Raw genomic sequence first — 16517 nt, forward strand, 5'->3', positions numbered from 1 at the left:
CTCTCGCTGTCTCTGTCAAATAAAATCTTTTTAAAAAAATAATAAAATGTCCATAATTATGCTAAGCGAAGTAAGTCAATCAGAGAAAGACATGTATCATATGATCCCACTGATATGAGGAATTCTTAATCTCAGGAAACAAACAGGGTTGCTGGAGTGGTGGGGGGGGGTGGGAGGGATGGGATGGCTGGGTGATGGACATTGGGGAGGGTATGTGCTATGGTGAGCGCTGTGAATTGTGTAAGACTGTTGAATCACAGACCTGTACCTCTGAAACAAATAATACGTTATATGTTAAAAAAAAAATGTCCATAATTTGCTGGACCCAGACCAAGTGGGGAGTGGTATGGTATATACCAAAAAGTATAGGTTGGACTGGAATGCAAGCAGTAATTGATGATTGAGTGATGTAACCCTCCTTCCCATGAGGCATCTCAGAGCATTTCATTTTGCCTCTTCACCCACACAAAGTTTGTCTTTTTCCCTGTAGCAAAGTTGGGTGGATAAAACGTGAGGCCTTTCTCAGCCATCATGTTGATGGTAAAAGCACATGTCCTTGGCAGCAGCCAGTCAAAGGGAAAATCCAAGTTTGTTTTATCAGGCTCTTCCCGGAATCAGCATACAGTGCTTATTGTAGGTGTTTCCTGGAGTCCAACTTGGGCCATGCTACTGAATGAGCATCTTACCTTTCCCATCAACTTGGACTTAACACTCAAAATCATTTAGGACAATCTGACATGTCCATTTACTGACCATGGTGTGGAAGGTACCAGGCATGGAAGTCTAAATATTGACAGATGTACAACACATCTCCGAAAAATAATGATGACTTAGATTTGAGAATAGTAGGTAAACTTGCACTTTGGGGCAAAGTCTATGTGGTTCTTTTATTTGGTTGAAAGGACCAAATGTGATGGGCAGATGTATAAGTGAACAACATGGAGGATTATGAACTGTAAGAAATATTGCAGTTGCAAATGACAGAAACGGGACTCAACTTGGCTTAAGCAATTTTTAAAAGGAATGTAAATGGCTGAATAACCAAAATGGTCAGTTGGCTTCAAGTTTAGCTGGATGCAGGTTCTCCAATGATGTCATCAGGACTCAGTTGCTTCCTCAACTCCTTTTTTTTTTTTTTAAAGATGTATTTGTCCATTTTAAAGAGCACGCATGAGCGAGCAGGGGGTGGAACAAAGGGAGAGGGAGACAACAACCCCCCGCTCAGTGCAGAGCCCGATGCAGGGCTCAATCCTAGGACCCCAAAATCATGACCTGAGTCGAAATCAAGAGTCGGCTGCCTGACCGACTGAGCCACCCAGGCACCCCTCAACTCTCCTTCTATTCTCAGGCAGTCTGTCTTCCCCTGGAGACACTGGCTCAGTGAAAAGAAAACACTCCTTTCTGAAACTTTCCAGTAAGTCAGGTAATAGACCTGATTCGGGTCACGTGCAAATTCTATGAAGTGTTTAGCCCCACCTAAACTGTAAGGACCGAAGGTGGGATGGAGGCGATTCCTTAGAGGAAAACTGGGGTTTTGTTGCCAGAGAAAGTGGCAGGGGTACCAGGCAAGAAAAAACAATAATTTTTACCCTTTAATCACCCAAACTGTCTGGCACGTTACCAAAAGGAGGTATTGCCCCTGTCCTAGTAGGCAATAAAGTCTGCAAACATTTACTGGATTTCTACAATATGCTCGGTGTCGTGTTAGATATTTTCAGATCTTTCTATTCACTCATTTACTGACCATCTGCCAGATACTGCACTCCCAGGCCTTAAGAGTTCAGACTGCTGTGTCACGTGCCATGACAGGGTGACCTGGGGGAGGCTGTGGGAATGTCCTGCAGGTCATATGACCAGACTGGGTGGTCAGGGAAGGCTTCCCAGTGGAAGTATCATCTCAGGATATGAAGGATCACAAGGAAGTATATACAGAACCAAGGAAATATATAAGGAAAGACTATCCCAGGCAGAGGAGACTGTGTGCAAGGGCCCAAAAGCAAGGGTGATGGCATTTTCACAAAACCAGAACAAGGCCCGCATGGCCCTGAAGGGTAGAGAACAAAAAGATGTGACGAGGGTTGGGTTAGACATTTTAAATGGGTGAACAGTCTGGTATGTGAACTAGATTTCAATACAGTTGCTTAAAAAAAAACATGAGATGAGGCAGCATCAGGGCCAGATGGCAGCTTGGAAGTCATCCCTCAGAGATGAACTTGATCCTGACGTGGCAGCAGGGAGCCTTTGGGGGGGACTGGTGTGAAGGGATTGGCTGCTGGTGGGCAGGAAATGGAGAGGGTAAAAGTGGGTGGAGGCGTGGCAGGGTGAGAGTGGGGTGGGACTGCGGCCATTTACATGCTTGGCTCCTGCTTTTTTGCACAACTCAGGGTTGTGGTAGCTCTGCATAGGAAAGCTCTTGCTTTCTCTGGGCCTCAGTCTCCTCATCTGTCAAAAGGAATCATAGTGGTGTAGCACCTTGGGATAACAGTCTGGCAGTTCCTCAAAAGTTTAAACATAAGGTTCCCATACGACTCAGGAATTCCACTCCTAAACAGATCTATACCCAAGAGAAATGAGAACGCACGTCCACATGAAAACTCACACATGAATGTTCATAGCAGCATTATTCGTAATAGCCACAAAGTGGAAATGACCCAAATGTCCAAAATAAATAGATCACTTGATCAAGAAATATAATATGGTACGAACACACAGCGGAATGTTATACAGCAATAATAAAGAATGAGGTCCAGCCTACAACAGGGATGACCCTGGAAACACACGAAACGAAGGAAGCCAATCACAAAAAAAACACATTTATGATCCTGTGTTTTATGAAATGTCCAGAATATGCAAACCCACAGAGACAGAACATAGATTAGTGGTTGCCAGGGCCTGGGGGGAGGGAATGGGGAGTGACTGCTAATTGATACAGGTTTCTTTTTGCCAGATGAAAACGTTCTAAAATTGGAAATGGTAATAGTTGTACAACTTTGTAAATATACTAAAAACCACCAACATAGTACCCTTTAAATAGATCAATTTTGTGTATGTGAATTATATCCCACTAAAGCTGTTACGGTGGGCAGGGATCATAAGCTCTTGGCAGCAGACATCAAGATCTCTCACGAGCATGGCTATGAGAGGCTCCTATAGGCTCTCATGACTGCAGACGGAGTCTGACTGCAGAGGCAGAGGTCAATCAGCGTGTTCCCGAGCCTCTCATGGGCTTTCACCCCCAGCCCGGCTACCCCTCCTGCTGCCCCTGCTCTCACCCTGGTCCCACCCGCCCACTTTTCCTTCCAGGTCTCTTAGCTCTGCCTCCCTGGAAATGGCCTGGGAAGATCAGCAGGGTTCAGAAGCCTGGGTTCTGTATCCATGCTCCTCCGAGATGGGCTAGTACCCAATAAGTAAAATATTTCCTTTTTGCAATCAGCTCACAAAATGCACAGCCAGCCCTGTGCTACCTTTTCCTTTCTCCCATTTCTTTGTGAATTTCTTTTTCATTTATTATTTTTTATTATGGAAAATTCCAAACATATCCAAGAGTGGAAAGAATAATATAATGATGTATCCATCACTCTGCTTTAATAATTATCAATATTTTGCCAATTCTTCCATGTATCTCCCAAACCCACTTTTTTTTTAATGTTTTAAAAGTAAATCCTAGATACACTATTATTCCACACATAAATATCTTAGTAAGTTGGGGCACCTGGGTGGCTCAGGTGGTTAAGCGTCCGACTCTTGATTTTGACTCAGGTCATGATCTCAGGGTTGTGAGATCGAGCCCCCCCGCATCCAGCTTTGTGCTTAGCAGGGAGTCTGCGTCTCTCCCTCTGACCCTCCCCCACTCGAACCTACACCTCTCTATAAAATAAAACAGTATTAAAAAAATATTCTAGTATGTCTGACAAATAAGGAATTTTTAAAACATAACCCACAATGCCATCATCTTACCTAATTAGACATTCTTCAGTATGTTCTAAGACCCAATCATGTTCAAATTTCCTGTTATCTTCAAATGTCTCTGTCTGGTTGGATTGTTTGAATGAGGATCCCAAAAGGCTCCCACATGACATTTGATTGCTAAGTCTCTTAAATCTCTTTTAAACTGGTCCCCCCCCCCCCGCCACCACCCATTTTTCAAGCCATTTATTCTCTGTAGAATTCTGTGAGTCTTTTTGAAAGTATTCTTATCTTGATGGGACATCAAATCTTTAGATTGTTTTTCATTTCAAGAAAAGATTTAGGAGACTGAATTAGTAAGAGATGCCCAGAAAATTAAACAAATAAAAAACCAAGGACTACCCCAGGAGAAAACAGAACATCTAGCAAAGAACTGTAATCACAGTACACCTCTTGAGTCAGCCTGACTCACTGTTTCACAGTTCTAGGGTTGTAAATGTAGAATAATGATATAAATCAAAGCAGTACAGAAAAATGTGGAAATGTGAAAAGCTAAATCTTCATATTCCTTGGTGGTAATCAATAGGTAAAAATCTAAAACTGAAAAAAAAAATTAACATGAGCAGGACACATCTGGCACTTAGAGAATAGATATAAAAACCAGAAGAAATAATCAGAAATACCAGAAAGAGTTGAAAGGAATTGGAAGTGAGAGGGAATGGGATAGGGGACAGCTGGTTTTAATGTATATACCAGATTATCAGATTTATTAACACAAAAAGTATCTTTTTAAAAGGTTCATTTAGCCAATATCCATGGAGGTTAACATCTGAGAATGAGTTAAAACTCCAGGAACCCTTGAGGCTGAATTTGGCAGGTTTAGTGAAAGAGTGGACCTGTCCACCTGCCCCACCCTGATACAGGACAGCGGGCACAGAACAGAGAAAGTTCGCCAGGCTGCACCCTCTCCCACCTCTTCTGCCTTTTGTTTCTTTGCTCATGCCTGCCAGGGGCCAGCCACATGGAAATGCCAGCCAACTGTCCTGGGCATGTCTAGGGAGGGGGCTTCAACATCGCCAGCCACAAACACCTTTGCCTTTTCCTTCGCTCTGCCCTTCCTTGGGACCTCCCAAGGTACTTTTGGGTGGGAGCTCTCAGCAACTCCCAAACCCTGTTGAAGTCCCTTCAAAGGAGAGTCCAAGTTGGAGGCCTATTTTCATAGACACACAGCAGGGCCACCTGGAAGACCTGGGACGTTCATCTCACCACCTCCCCTCTCAGAGGTGCTTCCTCAGGGGCAGGATGGTGCCATCAGTATTAAGAGTGCTGGTTCTAAAGTCAGATTTAGAGCTTGGCCTCTTACTTGCTATGTGACCTTGAAGAAATTACTTAAGCTCTCTGAGCTTCAGTTTGGCAACTGTAAAATGGAGAGCATAATAATACATAGGTTGTCGTGAGGACTTAAAAAGAATAATGCATGTAATAAGGTGTGTAGCATAGCCCCTGACCCACTAAGTGCTTCGGAGACGGAGCTACTGACCATCTCCCGTATACTTAAATCATCCCCCACCCATCACTGCCCTCCCAGAGTCTCCAGGATGATGCCGGCAGCTGCTTTTGGAGCCAGGATACTCCCCACCTATACCTGGCACTCCATGTTCCCCACTTATATTCACCTCTACCCCCAGCCAGTCTCCTCTTTCCAGAGGATCAGCTTTCATCTTGGCCTCTGGCCAAAGGGATCATAATCTCTCTTGCCTTTGTTTGGAATCTTAAAACCCCTACCAATCCATGGTTTGGAAACACAATGGGATTGGGGCTCCTGTCTCTAAAGAGAGCAAGCCAGGAGCAGCTGGATGGTCCTCTGTGGACTGGGGGGTTGGGCACTGTCAGGCCAGTAAGACTTTGCAGGAATGAATGGGTAGTCCTCCTTGGGGGAAACTGAGGAAGGGAACCAGGCCAGCTCTGAGCCTGCTAGGGGAATCTCAACATCTCCAAAGAAGTCTCACCAGAGAGCTCACAGGAGGCAATGAGAGGAGGGATTTGGACTCCTCAGCTTCTGTAGTGGACCCCTAGAGCTACCCTCCCTACAAGATTGCCCACGAGGGAGAAGGAAATTAGGATGTTACCAGGAAAAGAATTGGATCTTGAGCAATGCTAAAAAAAAAAAAAAAAAAAAAAAGGCCAGTTATCTATCATATATAGAACCAGGATCCAGATGACTTCCCACAAGATCAGAACAACTAACTAGATCTAACAAGAGAAAAAAACAAGAAACAAATGCTGAGTCCTACACTGAGGATCAAGAAACCAACTGCACACAAAGAAGTAGGGAAGACCTAGTAGATCAATACAAAGAAGTAGGGAAGACCTAGTAGATCAATAGAAGGAGGCAGGGAAGACCTAGTAGGTCAATACTGGGCAACAAAGGGATGTGGCTGCCAGAATCATTAATTCAGTGTGAGGCCAGGATATTAATGGAGGAGAATCTAGGAAGGGAGGTGAAAGTCCAGCTTTGTTCCTAACTAGGTTCAGTTCCAAGAGTTATACTTTATTTTTTAAAATATTTATTTATTTATTTTAGAGAGAGAGAGCAAGAGCAGGAGGGACAGAGGGAGAGGGAGAGAGAGAGAATCTCAAGCAACCTCCATGCTGAGCGCGGGGCCCACCCTAAAATCACGACCCAAGTTGAAACCATGAGTTGGACACCTAACTGAATGAGCCACCCAGGTCCCCCTTCAAGAGTTATACTTTAAGTTGGACATTGTTAACCAGGGAAGAAGCCAACAGAGGAGAGATGTCACAATGGTGAGAGCCCAGAATCCTGTCCTTTGAGGAAAGGTCAAAAAAACCTGGAGGGTTTGGCCTGGAGGGAGAAAATTCTAGAGAAATGAGAGGTGTCTTTATAATTCTGAAGGGGTTCCCACAAAGAAAACAGTAGAGCTGGTCAGATGATAAAGTGAACCGGGAAAAGCCCAATCCTTCTCCTAGAGTCCGAAAAGCCTGATTCAAGCTCTGAGCATGCTTCGACCTGCAGCACGTCAGACACAGCTGAGGGCTGGGGGTTGCTCTTCTGTGAGACCCAGAGACCCAGGCAAGTACTGAGGGGGAAAGCTCAGCTCAACCTTAGGAAGAATGTCTTTCTTTTTAAAATGATATTTATCATTCCTGTCTCTGATCACAAAAGAAATACACAGTTGCGTAGAATACTGGTAAACAGAAAAGCGAAATTAGATAAAATCACATCAACCACTATTTACCTCCTAATAATTAGGAATAGGATAGATAGGTAGGTAGGTAGGTAGATGATAGATAGATAGATATTAACAAAAATGGGATCACACAAATAATTATCTGAGAGGATTTAGAGAATCACCATGTAAAGATGTATGTGTTGGTATGTAAGGATGTTAATTGCAGTATTGTTTCTAGTAGAAAAAAAATAGCTGTTCTCCAGCTACAGCCCCTGCAGTAGGGGAATTTGGGAGTGTGAGTAAATGACAACACACCCACACCGTGCGGCACCGCGTGGCTACTTGGAGGAAAAGGGTGCAGGTAATACGTATGTATTGCTTTCAGAATCTTTCCAACATATATTGCCTAAGGCAAAAAAAAATACTCAAGTTATAGGATAATATGCATAGTATGGTCCCATTTTTGTGAAAAGAAAGACATGCACATATATGTTTTTAATTAAAAGAAGCAACATGATGCTAACAGCAGGCACATCTGGGGAGGCCGACTTGAAGAGGCCAAGAGTAAGACAGTGAATGTGTTCCTTGAACATTTCTGTGTCACTTAACTCGGGACAATCAGCATACATCATTTTTATATCAAATGACTGAAATTTAAATAAATAAACAACAATCTATCCTGGACATTTCTCCATGGCGTTAAGGATTTTACATCATATTTAATGACCGCATCTATTCCTTGTGTCGATTTCTCTGAATGTTATTGAACCCAATCGTGGACATTTAGTACATCAGGAGCTGTCCAAAGAGGAACCAAGGACATTTGAGTGTCTATCAGACCTGAAAATGTGCAGACTCATAGGTCTAATCATACCATAGGTAGGAAATTATCTGATAGATACACCTAGTGCTTGCGCACGAAGAGGTCTAGGCAAGAATGGTCCCTGCTTTATTATTCCTGCTAGCAAAAGACTAGAAACAATTTACATGTCCAACCTCAGGACTGCATCAATAAAAAATTACCGGCTGACTATATGCTTCAGTTCTCAACAGCAGATACAAGAAATAAGATGGATCTGTAGAAATTTACATGGAAAATGTGCCAGGATATATTTCACAGTGAAGAGAAAAAAGGCAAGTTACAGAACAGTATGTACAGTATGATCTCATTTCTATTTAAAACGTATATGTGACTGTGCATTGAAAAAGATCTGAAGCTACCTCTGAAACTAATTTAAAAAAGTAAAATAAAATAAAGAAAAAGATCTGAGGTATAAACAGCAAGCTGTAGGTAGGATTCCCCTATAGGTAGGCATGTGTGTATGTATCCCTATATATATATGTATGTATGTATAAAGGAAGTGAGCTCCACGTCCCATGGGGTGTGCAAACCAGGATTGGCTGTCCCTTATTCAGGGATGCTGCGGAAGGGATTTCCAAATCTCTCGGAGGTACCTCGGTTCCCCTCTTAGCCCTGAGAATCTCTGTGAGAGGGGAGGTCGGGACTGGGAGAAGAATCCACCCCTAAGGGGAAAGGGTTAAGTGGGGATGGCGTTCCTGTGGGCGGGCTCCGCGATCGGCAGCGCCGGGCTCTGTTAGCCAAGTCTGAGCATCTCGGAGGATGCGGCGCGGCGAGCGGCTGCAGGGACGCGCGCAAGGTGAACGCGGGGGCTGCCGGCGCGGCGCCCAGGTGAGGAGCTGGCCCAGGGAGGGGGCGATGGCGGGGCCCAGGCAGGGAGCGTGGCCGGCAGCCCCCTTTCTGGGCACGAGTGGCAGGGCCTGCACCAGCTCCCACCCCCACCCGGGACACTGCGGGAAGGCGCGGAGCCAGGGGAGAGAAGCCAGAGGAGGAGAGGTAACCCGAGATGGACCAGCTCCCGAGGCTGCCCTGCGGCGGCCCTCGCCCTGCCCCCAGGCCGGCCTCTCCCCAGTCCCTAGGGCAGGGAGATACCCCCATCCCTCACCCCACCACCCAAAAAATCTCTCCTGTAGCGGGAACCCAGGACTGGGCAGCCCCCTCCTTGTCCACAGATGCCTACATCTCGTTTGAATTGCGGGTGGTGAGCAGATGGCATATGCTTATTGAAGGCCTAATCAACTGTCTCCTCTGGAAAGCTTTTGGACCCCCTGTTCAAAATGAGCCATTGCGGGTTTCACAACGCCTCGTGTGGCCATTCGCTGGCTGTGTGACCTTGGGCGATTTGCTAAACCTCTCTGAACCTCGCTTTCTTCCCCTATGATATGGTTATACCCACACCTGCTTGGGTTTGGAGGGTTGGATGAGATGGAGGACATGCAGCTAATCTTAGCGCAGGAGCCTAACTGGGTAAGTGCTCAACACAGGAGCACTATTATTAACCAGGACATGCGTTAGTGGCCGTTCAGTCCTTCCTCCTCAGCTGGCCCCAACTCCTGACACCAACTGAGGCTTCTCTGCGGGTCCCCAGCACCTAATTTGGGCTAGGAGCAGAGCATGGGGCTCAGTGAACATTTGAGAAATGAACTAACAAGACTTTAAGGCAGAATCTAAACTCAGTTTGGGGGATCGGTTTAAGAGATCTTTGAACCCCCTGAAATTGTCCACAACCTTTGATGAACCTGGGCATTTCCTGGAGTTTTCATTGGCTTCTCAAGGTGCATGTGAACCACCAAGGATGAGGAGCCAGGGAGCTCTGGGCACACCTGCTTCCCAGAGAGAAAAGGAGCAGGGCTTCTGCTCCGAAACACACCCCGGCCTCTCTTCTCTCACGGTTGCTGTGCTCCTGCCCTCTGTCTCCTGGCCATCGGGTCCCTTCCAGCCTCCCTGGCTTAACTAGGGACTCTCGGGAACAGGAACCTTTAGGGGATATCTACCTGGGGCCAGGCATATGCAGGGAGCTGGAGATAAGAAATAAAGATGCACATGCAGCCCTTGAGAAGCCCTAGGCCAGTGGAGGAGACAGGAGATTACATTATGTGGCCAGAGTGATGGGAAAGGGTAGAGGGGGTGTCAGGGAAAGAAATGTCTAAGCTGAAAAGAGCCACCATCATATCTTACCTGGATTTCTGGACTGGCCTCTCTCCCCCTTTTAAAGATCTTATTTATTTATTTTCTTTGAGAGAGACAGCGCGTTTGTGCGTATGAGTGGGGCAGAGGGAGAGGGAAAGAATCTCAAGCAGATTCTGTGCTAAGCACGGATCCCAACGTGGGGCTTGATCTCACGACCCTGAGATCATGACGTGAGCCGAAGCCAAGAGTCGGACGCTTAATCAACTGAGCCACCCAAGAGCCCCTCTTACCAGACCTTGTTGCCCCCATGCTTAACATCTGCATTGGCTTCCTGTGATACTTAGAATAAAATCCAGGTGCCTCCCTGTGGTTTACAAAGCCCCTTGTGATCTAGCCCTACTTTCCTGATTTTATCTCCCTCCGCTACTTTCTCTTTCATTTTGCTATGCTCCAGCCACACTAGCCTTTTCATTTCTTGAATTCACTCGTTCATTCTGCGTCAGGGCCTTAGCACTTTCTGTTCCCTTTGCCAAATACTTTTCCCCCATATCTTCAAATGGCTGGCTCCTTCTTCTCATTCAGCATCTAGCTTAAATGTTACCCCAGAGAGGCCTCCTGCTACCCACTGTGTAAAGTAGCCCCCCATCCGTCTGTCTCTTAACCCTGTTTTATTTTCTTCGTAGCTCCCCTTATTTAAAACTAGTCATTGTCTGTCTCTTACCCTAGAATGCCAGCTCCGTGAGGGCAGGAATCTTGTCGGTCTGTTCACGGCTTTATCCCCAGGGCCTGGCACAGAGTATGCGTTCAAATTATTTGTTGAAATAGTGAAGGGGGCTGGTGGGAAAGAAAGCTTTCTGGACAAAGGGAAAAGTAAAAGGGCTCTAATGCTTATTAAACCCCTATTATGGGCCTGGCCTATAATGTGTTTTGTTAGGTAAGTTTTGTAAGAGCTCCTTTGAGTTAGGTACCCATTTTACTGATGGAAAAAACCACAATTTGGAGAGGTGAAGTAACTCACCCAGGAAATGGCAAAGCTGGGATTCAAACCCAGATCGCTCTGTCCCTCTCTCTCTCCACCTCTCTGATATTTGAGCCAGGCCTTTGAGAGTAGGATTTCAGAGGGCATCTGGGTGGCTCAGTAGATTAAGCATCCCAGAGTCCTGGGATCCAGCCCCACATTGGGGTCTCTGCTCAGCGGAGAGTCTGCTTCTCCCTCTCCCTCTGCCCCACCCCCTGCTTGTGCTCTCTCGCTCTCTCTGTCAAATAAATAATAAAATAAAATCATTAAAAAAATAGGATTTCAGCCAGTGAAGGAGAAGAGAGAGGGCATTCCAGGCTGAGGGAACAGCAGGAGCAAAGGATTGGGGCATTGAACAGCCCAGTGGGTATTGAAGGATAGGTGAGCAGCCTGGTGTGGCCTTGGAAGGCTAGGAGAGGAACTTATATTCTTTCCTGAGGGTGATGGGGAGCCATTGAAGGTTTTGAAGTAGCGCACGTGGCATGACCAGAGATGCAGTTTTAAAAGGTCACTCTGGGCAGCATGAAGAGGTTGAACAGGAAGGGGCTGCGGGAAGGGGAGTTTCTCGTGTCTCTCTTCTTTCTTTCCCACCATCCCTCTTGGGGCAGCTATGGGCACTCCCAGTGTTCACACGTCATCCCCCTTCTCCTTGTTTCAGGCTCATCCAGAGAGGACTGGACGTTGAGTGTTCTGGGCCCAGGCATCAGAGTGGACCATGGCTCCCAGCCCGTGGGGCCGTGTCCGTGGCCCCCTGCTGCTGTGGCTGCTGCTGTCCCAGGGGGCTGGCCCTGCCCTGGGCCAGGGCCTTCCCAAGCCACTTGAGGACTCGGAACCACATCTGATCCCAGGAGACCACCCCCAGGGCCCTATGGGCACAGAGCCCCAGGCCCGCGACTTCCTCTGGGAGAAGTCCAGGGATGAGAGCCCCTGGAACTCCAATGTTCCCCAGGCCCCTGCCGAGAAAGTACCCGAGGAGCCCGCAGACTCTCCCCTTGGCCCAGCCCTGCATGGACCTAAAGCATCCCACAGGGCGCAGAGAGGAGGACTCCCAGTAACTGATGACCTCCAGGTAGCTCGAGGGTCAAGTTCTCATGGCTGGACAGGACCTCCTGACTCACAGGAGCCTATAGAGCAAGAAGCACCAGCCCCTCATCCAGTAGGCCTCCCCCATCTCACTTTCATCCCCATAACTCCCAGATTCCAACTTAGGATAGCCACAGTTCCTCCCTCCCCAGGGCCAGAGAAGCCTGGAGGCCAAGTGGAGCAACGACCACCTAGAGATGAGGGTCTGGTGGACAAAGCCATGATCAGAGTCTCAGAGATATCCCCCTTAGAGCACCAGGGCCCTCCTCACACTCTTGCTCCCCACTTGGGAACTACCAGGAGGCCAGTGCTGGAAGAACAGGGTGGGGGTGAGGACTTCCAGGAGGCAGCTCGAGGCCCCCTCTTCACCCAACAGGATCCAGCAGTCCCTCATGTTGGCTTGGTATCCCCAGCTGAGGTGGCATCCTCTCAGGAGCCTGGGTCCCAGCCACACCTGGTATTGGCCAAAAGCCTTCCTCCTGCTGAGGAGCTGCCAGTTGAGCTCCCCAAGAAGACTGGAGGTGAAGAGACCTGGGAAGTCAGTCTTCCAAGCCCCTCGCCCAAACAGGCTGATCTTCCTGATGTTAGGGACTCACCAAGACCCCAGCCCTCAGGTCTCCCTGCCACAGAGACACCCGATGGGTCTAAGCCAGGTGGGTATCAAAGTGAGGGTGCTGAGCAGTGCTGGGAGGGGGCAGTGTTACAGGGTAACTGGATGCCCCAGTTTCTGTGTGACCTCTGGTCCATCTGGGTACCATTTTCCTCATTCTGGCAAATGAGGATGATTGTGCCTCCCTTTTGGGGGATTAGACCTTGGGGACTGCTAGAAGGTCAGGCAAAGTGATGACTGCTTTTGTTATTTCAGAAATAGCAGCAATGAATGGAGCAGACCCCATCTCCCCCCAGCGGGTGAGAGGAGCATTGGAGACCCCAGGTACCCCCAAGTCCCTCATCCCTGGCCCCTTGGACCCTGGCCCAGCTACAAATCGAACAGAGAGCCCTGTGGGGGCCCTGCAGCCAGGTGAGGGCATGGCTAGGGGTTTGGGAGACAGTGGGTACTCTAATAACTAAAAACCTGTGTGGGGTTTATGGAGGGAGTGAATGGGGACAAACACCTGCTTAAAGGAACTGGCCAGGACTTCCTTCAAAAAACTCAGGATAAATAAACTAATGCTCACTGGGTACTCTGGGACAAGTCATTTGCCCTTTGGGGGCTAGAATATTCTTAAATGTGACTTGGATGTATTTAGTGCAGTTTCTCTAACCCCTGCAAATCAGTGGAGGAGATTTTTTAAAATTCCAATACCCAGGCCCCATCGCAAGGAATTCTGATTCACTTGGTCTCCAGGTGATTCTAATGGGCAGCCAATGCTGAGAACTGCTGGTACATTATTAGTACAAGCGGTAGGTCACATCGTTTAACATTATTGGGTGTTGGGCACTATGCTAAACACTTAATCCTCCCCACAACCCAATGAGGTAGGCGCTATTACCATCCCCATTTTATAGATGTGCTTAGAAAAGTTAAGTAACTTGCCCACCATACTAGAGAGTGTGAAAAATCAAAAGCACTTTTCAAAGGGCTATTTTGATATTGTTATTGCAGATGAAGCCGAGGAGTGGCCGGGGCGTCCCCAAAGCCATCCCCCAGCACCCCCAGTCCAGGCCCCCTCGACGTCACGCCGGGGCCTCATTCGGGTCACCACGCAGCGCGCCCTGGGCCAGCCACCCCCTCCGGAGCCCTCAGCCAGCTCCGTGGCATCAGCCCCAGCCACCAGTCCCCCAGCCAATGCCACCGCACCCCCTCTGCGCTGGGGTCCCCTGCGGCGGGTGCTGAGCTTTTCCTGGGAGCTGCACGTCTATGGGGTGGGGGTGCTCTTCCTGTTGCCCGCATTGTTGGCACTGGCCTCCCTGGCAGCCGCCCCTGCGGGGCCGCGGCTGGCTCTGGTGGCGGCCGTGCTGGTGCTCCTAGCATCTGGGCTTCGATCTGCCTACATGCTCGCCGACCCGTACGGCTCTCAGGCACGGCTGGGCTTACGCGCCGGCCTGGTACTCTACAACCTGCCCTTCCCCTTGCTGCTCACTGCGCTGGCGGCCCTGACCCTGCTCGGGCTGGGCGCGGGGCTGCCACAGCAGCTGCAGAACCCGCTCCTGCTGGGAGCGTTGGCGTTGGTGCACGGCGTGGGGCTGCTGACTACTGACCTGCTGTCGGTGAGTCCTGCGCTCAACCTCCTGGCTCAGGGCTTGTCGTGCGCCTGGGGCGCGACCGTGTCTCTGGGCACGCTCTGCCTTTGCCGTCGCCGCCTGCTGGACGGGCCTCGGGGCTGGGATGCCAGCCCGGGCCCGCGGCTGCTGGCTGTGGCGGGCGCGCTGGGGCTGCTGGCCAGTGGCTTGCAGCTGGCGGCCGCGCTCTGGCTATACCCGGGCCCAGGCCGGGTGGGTCGCTTTTCGTGGGCCTGGTGGGGCGTCCACTTCTGGCTGCGCCTGCTGGAGCTGACATGGGCCCTCACCCTGGCGCTGGCCGCTGTGGCCGCCGTGCGGCCCCGGCCGCCCACGGAGCACGCTTGCTGGGCGAAGTTGCTCCGCCTGGCGTGCCCCACGCCCTCGGGCAAGAGTGAGGTGCCTGAGCGACCCAACAACTGCTATGCGGGGCCCAGTGGCGTCGGCGCAGGCGGCTTGGACATCAGCAAGAGCCTCATCCGCAACCCCGCGGAGGGTGGGCCGCCTGCCACGCCCAGTTCAGGCGCCTGGGGCTCGGCTGCGTCTTTGGGCCGCGGCCCCCAGGGTGGCCCGGGACTGTCCCGCAACAGCGTGGGGCCGGCGCCGTCGATGAGCGAGCTGGACCTGCGGCCGCCATCACCCATCAACCTGAGCCGCAGCATCGACGCCGCGCTCTTCCGAGAGCACTTGGTGCGAGACAGCGTATTCCGGCGCTGCGGCCTGCGCGGCCTGGCCTCCCCGCCGCCTGGGGGCGCGCTGCGGCCGCGGCGGGGCAGCCACCCCGACGCCGAGCTCGACGGCGCCGGCTCTTCGCTCCTGCGAGGCCGCTGCCAGTCTCTCAGCGACGTGCGCGTGCGCGGCCCGGTCCCGCCACACGTCGCCAATGACCCTGACGGGGCGCCTTCTCGCAGCTCCATGGACAGCTTTTCCCGGGGCTCGCTCAAGATCAGCTGGAACCCGTGGCGTCACGGGCTGTCATCGGTGGACAGTCTGCCTCTGGATGAGCTGCCCAGCACGGTGCAGCTACTGCCTGCCCCAGCCCCTGCCCCTGCCCCTGCCCCGCCCCCCGCCCGGCCGGGGGAACCTCAGAGCGAGGTCCAGCCTCGCTGCAAGCCCGGGGACTCCCGCAGCGCCTCCAGTGACACCATTGAGCTCTGAGGGGTCCAGGAATGCAGGACCAGGGCCCCACCCTCGATGGCCATATGGCATGGCCCATTGAGACAGAGGAACATTTCAAAAACTGGCATTCCCGGGCTTCCACCTGACAGCCACCCCTGGAAACAGCCAGGCATGAACCTACCCCCGTTCTTTTGTTTTTTTTTTTTTTATTATTTTTTTTTTTCCAGCGGGTATTTTGCACAGAGGCTGTGACTTATGCGGAATACAGGGTGGACATGCATGGATTTGGGTGTGGGATATGGGGTCCATGAACCCCCAGACACCCCTCCAGACTCCCCAGTGTGGAGAGATGAGGCTTGCTTGTCCAGAATGACCGTCCTCTTTGTGCCAAAGAAATAAACCCTTAGGAGTTGGCTCATGCCTCCCTCTGGCCATGCCAGGATCCTGTTCAGAGAAGAGGTAGCAGTCCCCACCCTCCAGCAGTCCCAAGTCCTGTCTGTGTATGTTGGTGAGGGGATGACTTAAAAAGGAAAGCTACACCACAAGTGTAGCTGCCATCTGTCACCTTACAAGGCTATTCCAGTACCATTGGCCATACGCTGTGCTGACCCTGGGAGGCTTTTGGAGTAACGGCTACCAATATTTCATAGCACATCTGTCTGTCGTGCACTGTCTTCAGCTCTTCACATCCATCATCTTACTTCTCATATTAAGCCTGAGTCGAAAGCATTACCATGCCCGTTTTATAGATGGGAAGAGTGAAGTTCAGAGACAAAAGTCATTTGTCCAGGGTCTTTTGGCAAATGATAGCTGGCACTGAACCCAGGAAGTCCCACTCCAAAGCCTGGTTCCTCCATCCCCCTTCTCCTAACACTACTTTAGGCCAAGCCTCTCTGTCCTCCCTCTACTGCTCATCCATCAGGATAGCCCTCAATTTCCCAGGGTTTTCAAAAATTTCCCCAAGGGCAGGGGCTCTCAGTAGCTCAGG

The 16517-nt window shown here is 50.1% G+C and overlaps 1 protein-coding gene across 3 annotated transcripts; it reads left to right on the plus strand.

The window, feature by feature from the left end:
* Positions 1-8480: 8480 nt before the first annotated feature.
* Positions 8481-16270, plus strand: PRRT3 (proline rich transmembrane protein 3). Of its 3 annotated transcripts, none has more exons than XM_036079825.2 (4): positions 8481-8790; positions 11766-12843; positions 13056-13211; positions 13797-16270. In XM_036079825.2, exons 2-4 carry the CDS (start codon positions 11823-11825, stop codon positions 15566-15568), a joined length of 2949 nt encoding a protein of 982 aa, XP_035935718.1. In that variant the 5' UTR covers positions 8481-8790; positions 11766-11822; the 3' UTR covers positions 15569-16270. The 3 variants fall into 3 exon arrangements, with proteins under 3 accessions (XP_035935718.1, XP_035935721.1, XP_035935719.1); XM_036079826.2 differs by lacking the exon at positions 8481-8790 and adding an exon at positions 8808-8955; XM_036079828.2 differs by lacking the exon at positions 13797-16270 and having other exon boundaries at positions 8485-8790; positions 13056-13761.
* Positions 16271-16517: the final 247 nt, after the last annotated feature.

This window comes from Halichoerus grypus, chromosome 1 (assembly GCF_964656455.1).
Source record: "Halichoerus grypus chromosome 1, mHalGry1.hap1.1, whole genome shotgun sequence".
Taxonomy (NCBI): domain Eukaryota; kingdom Metazoa; phylum Chordata; class Mammalia; order Carnivora; family Phocidae; genus Halichoerus; species Halichoerus grypus.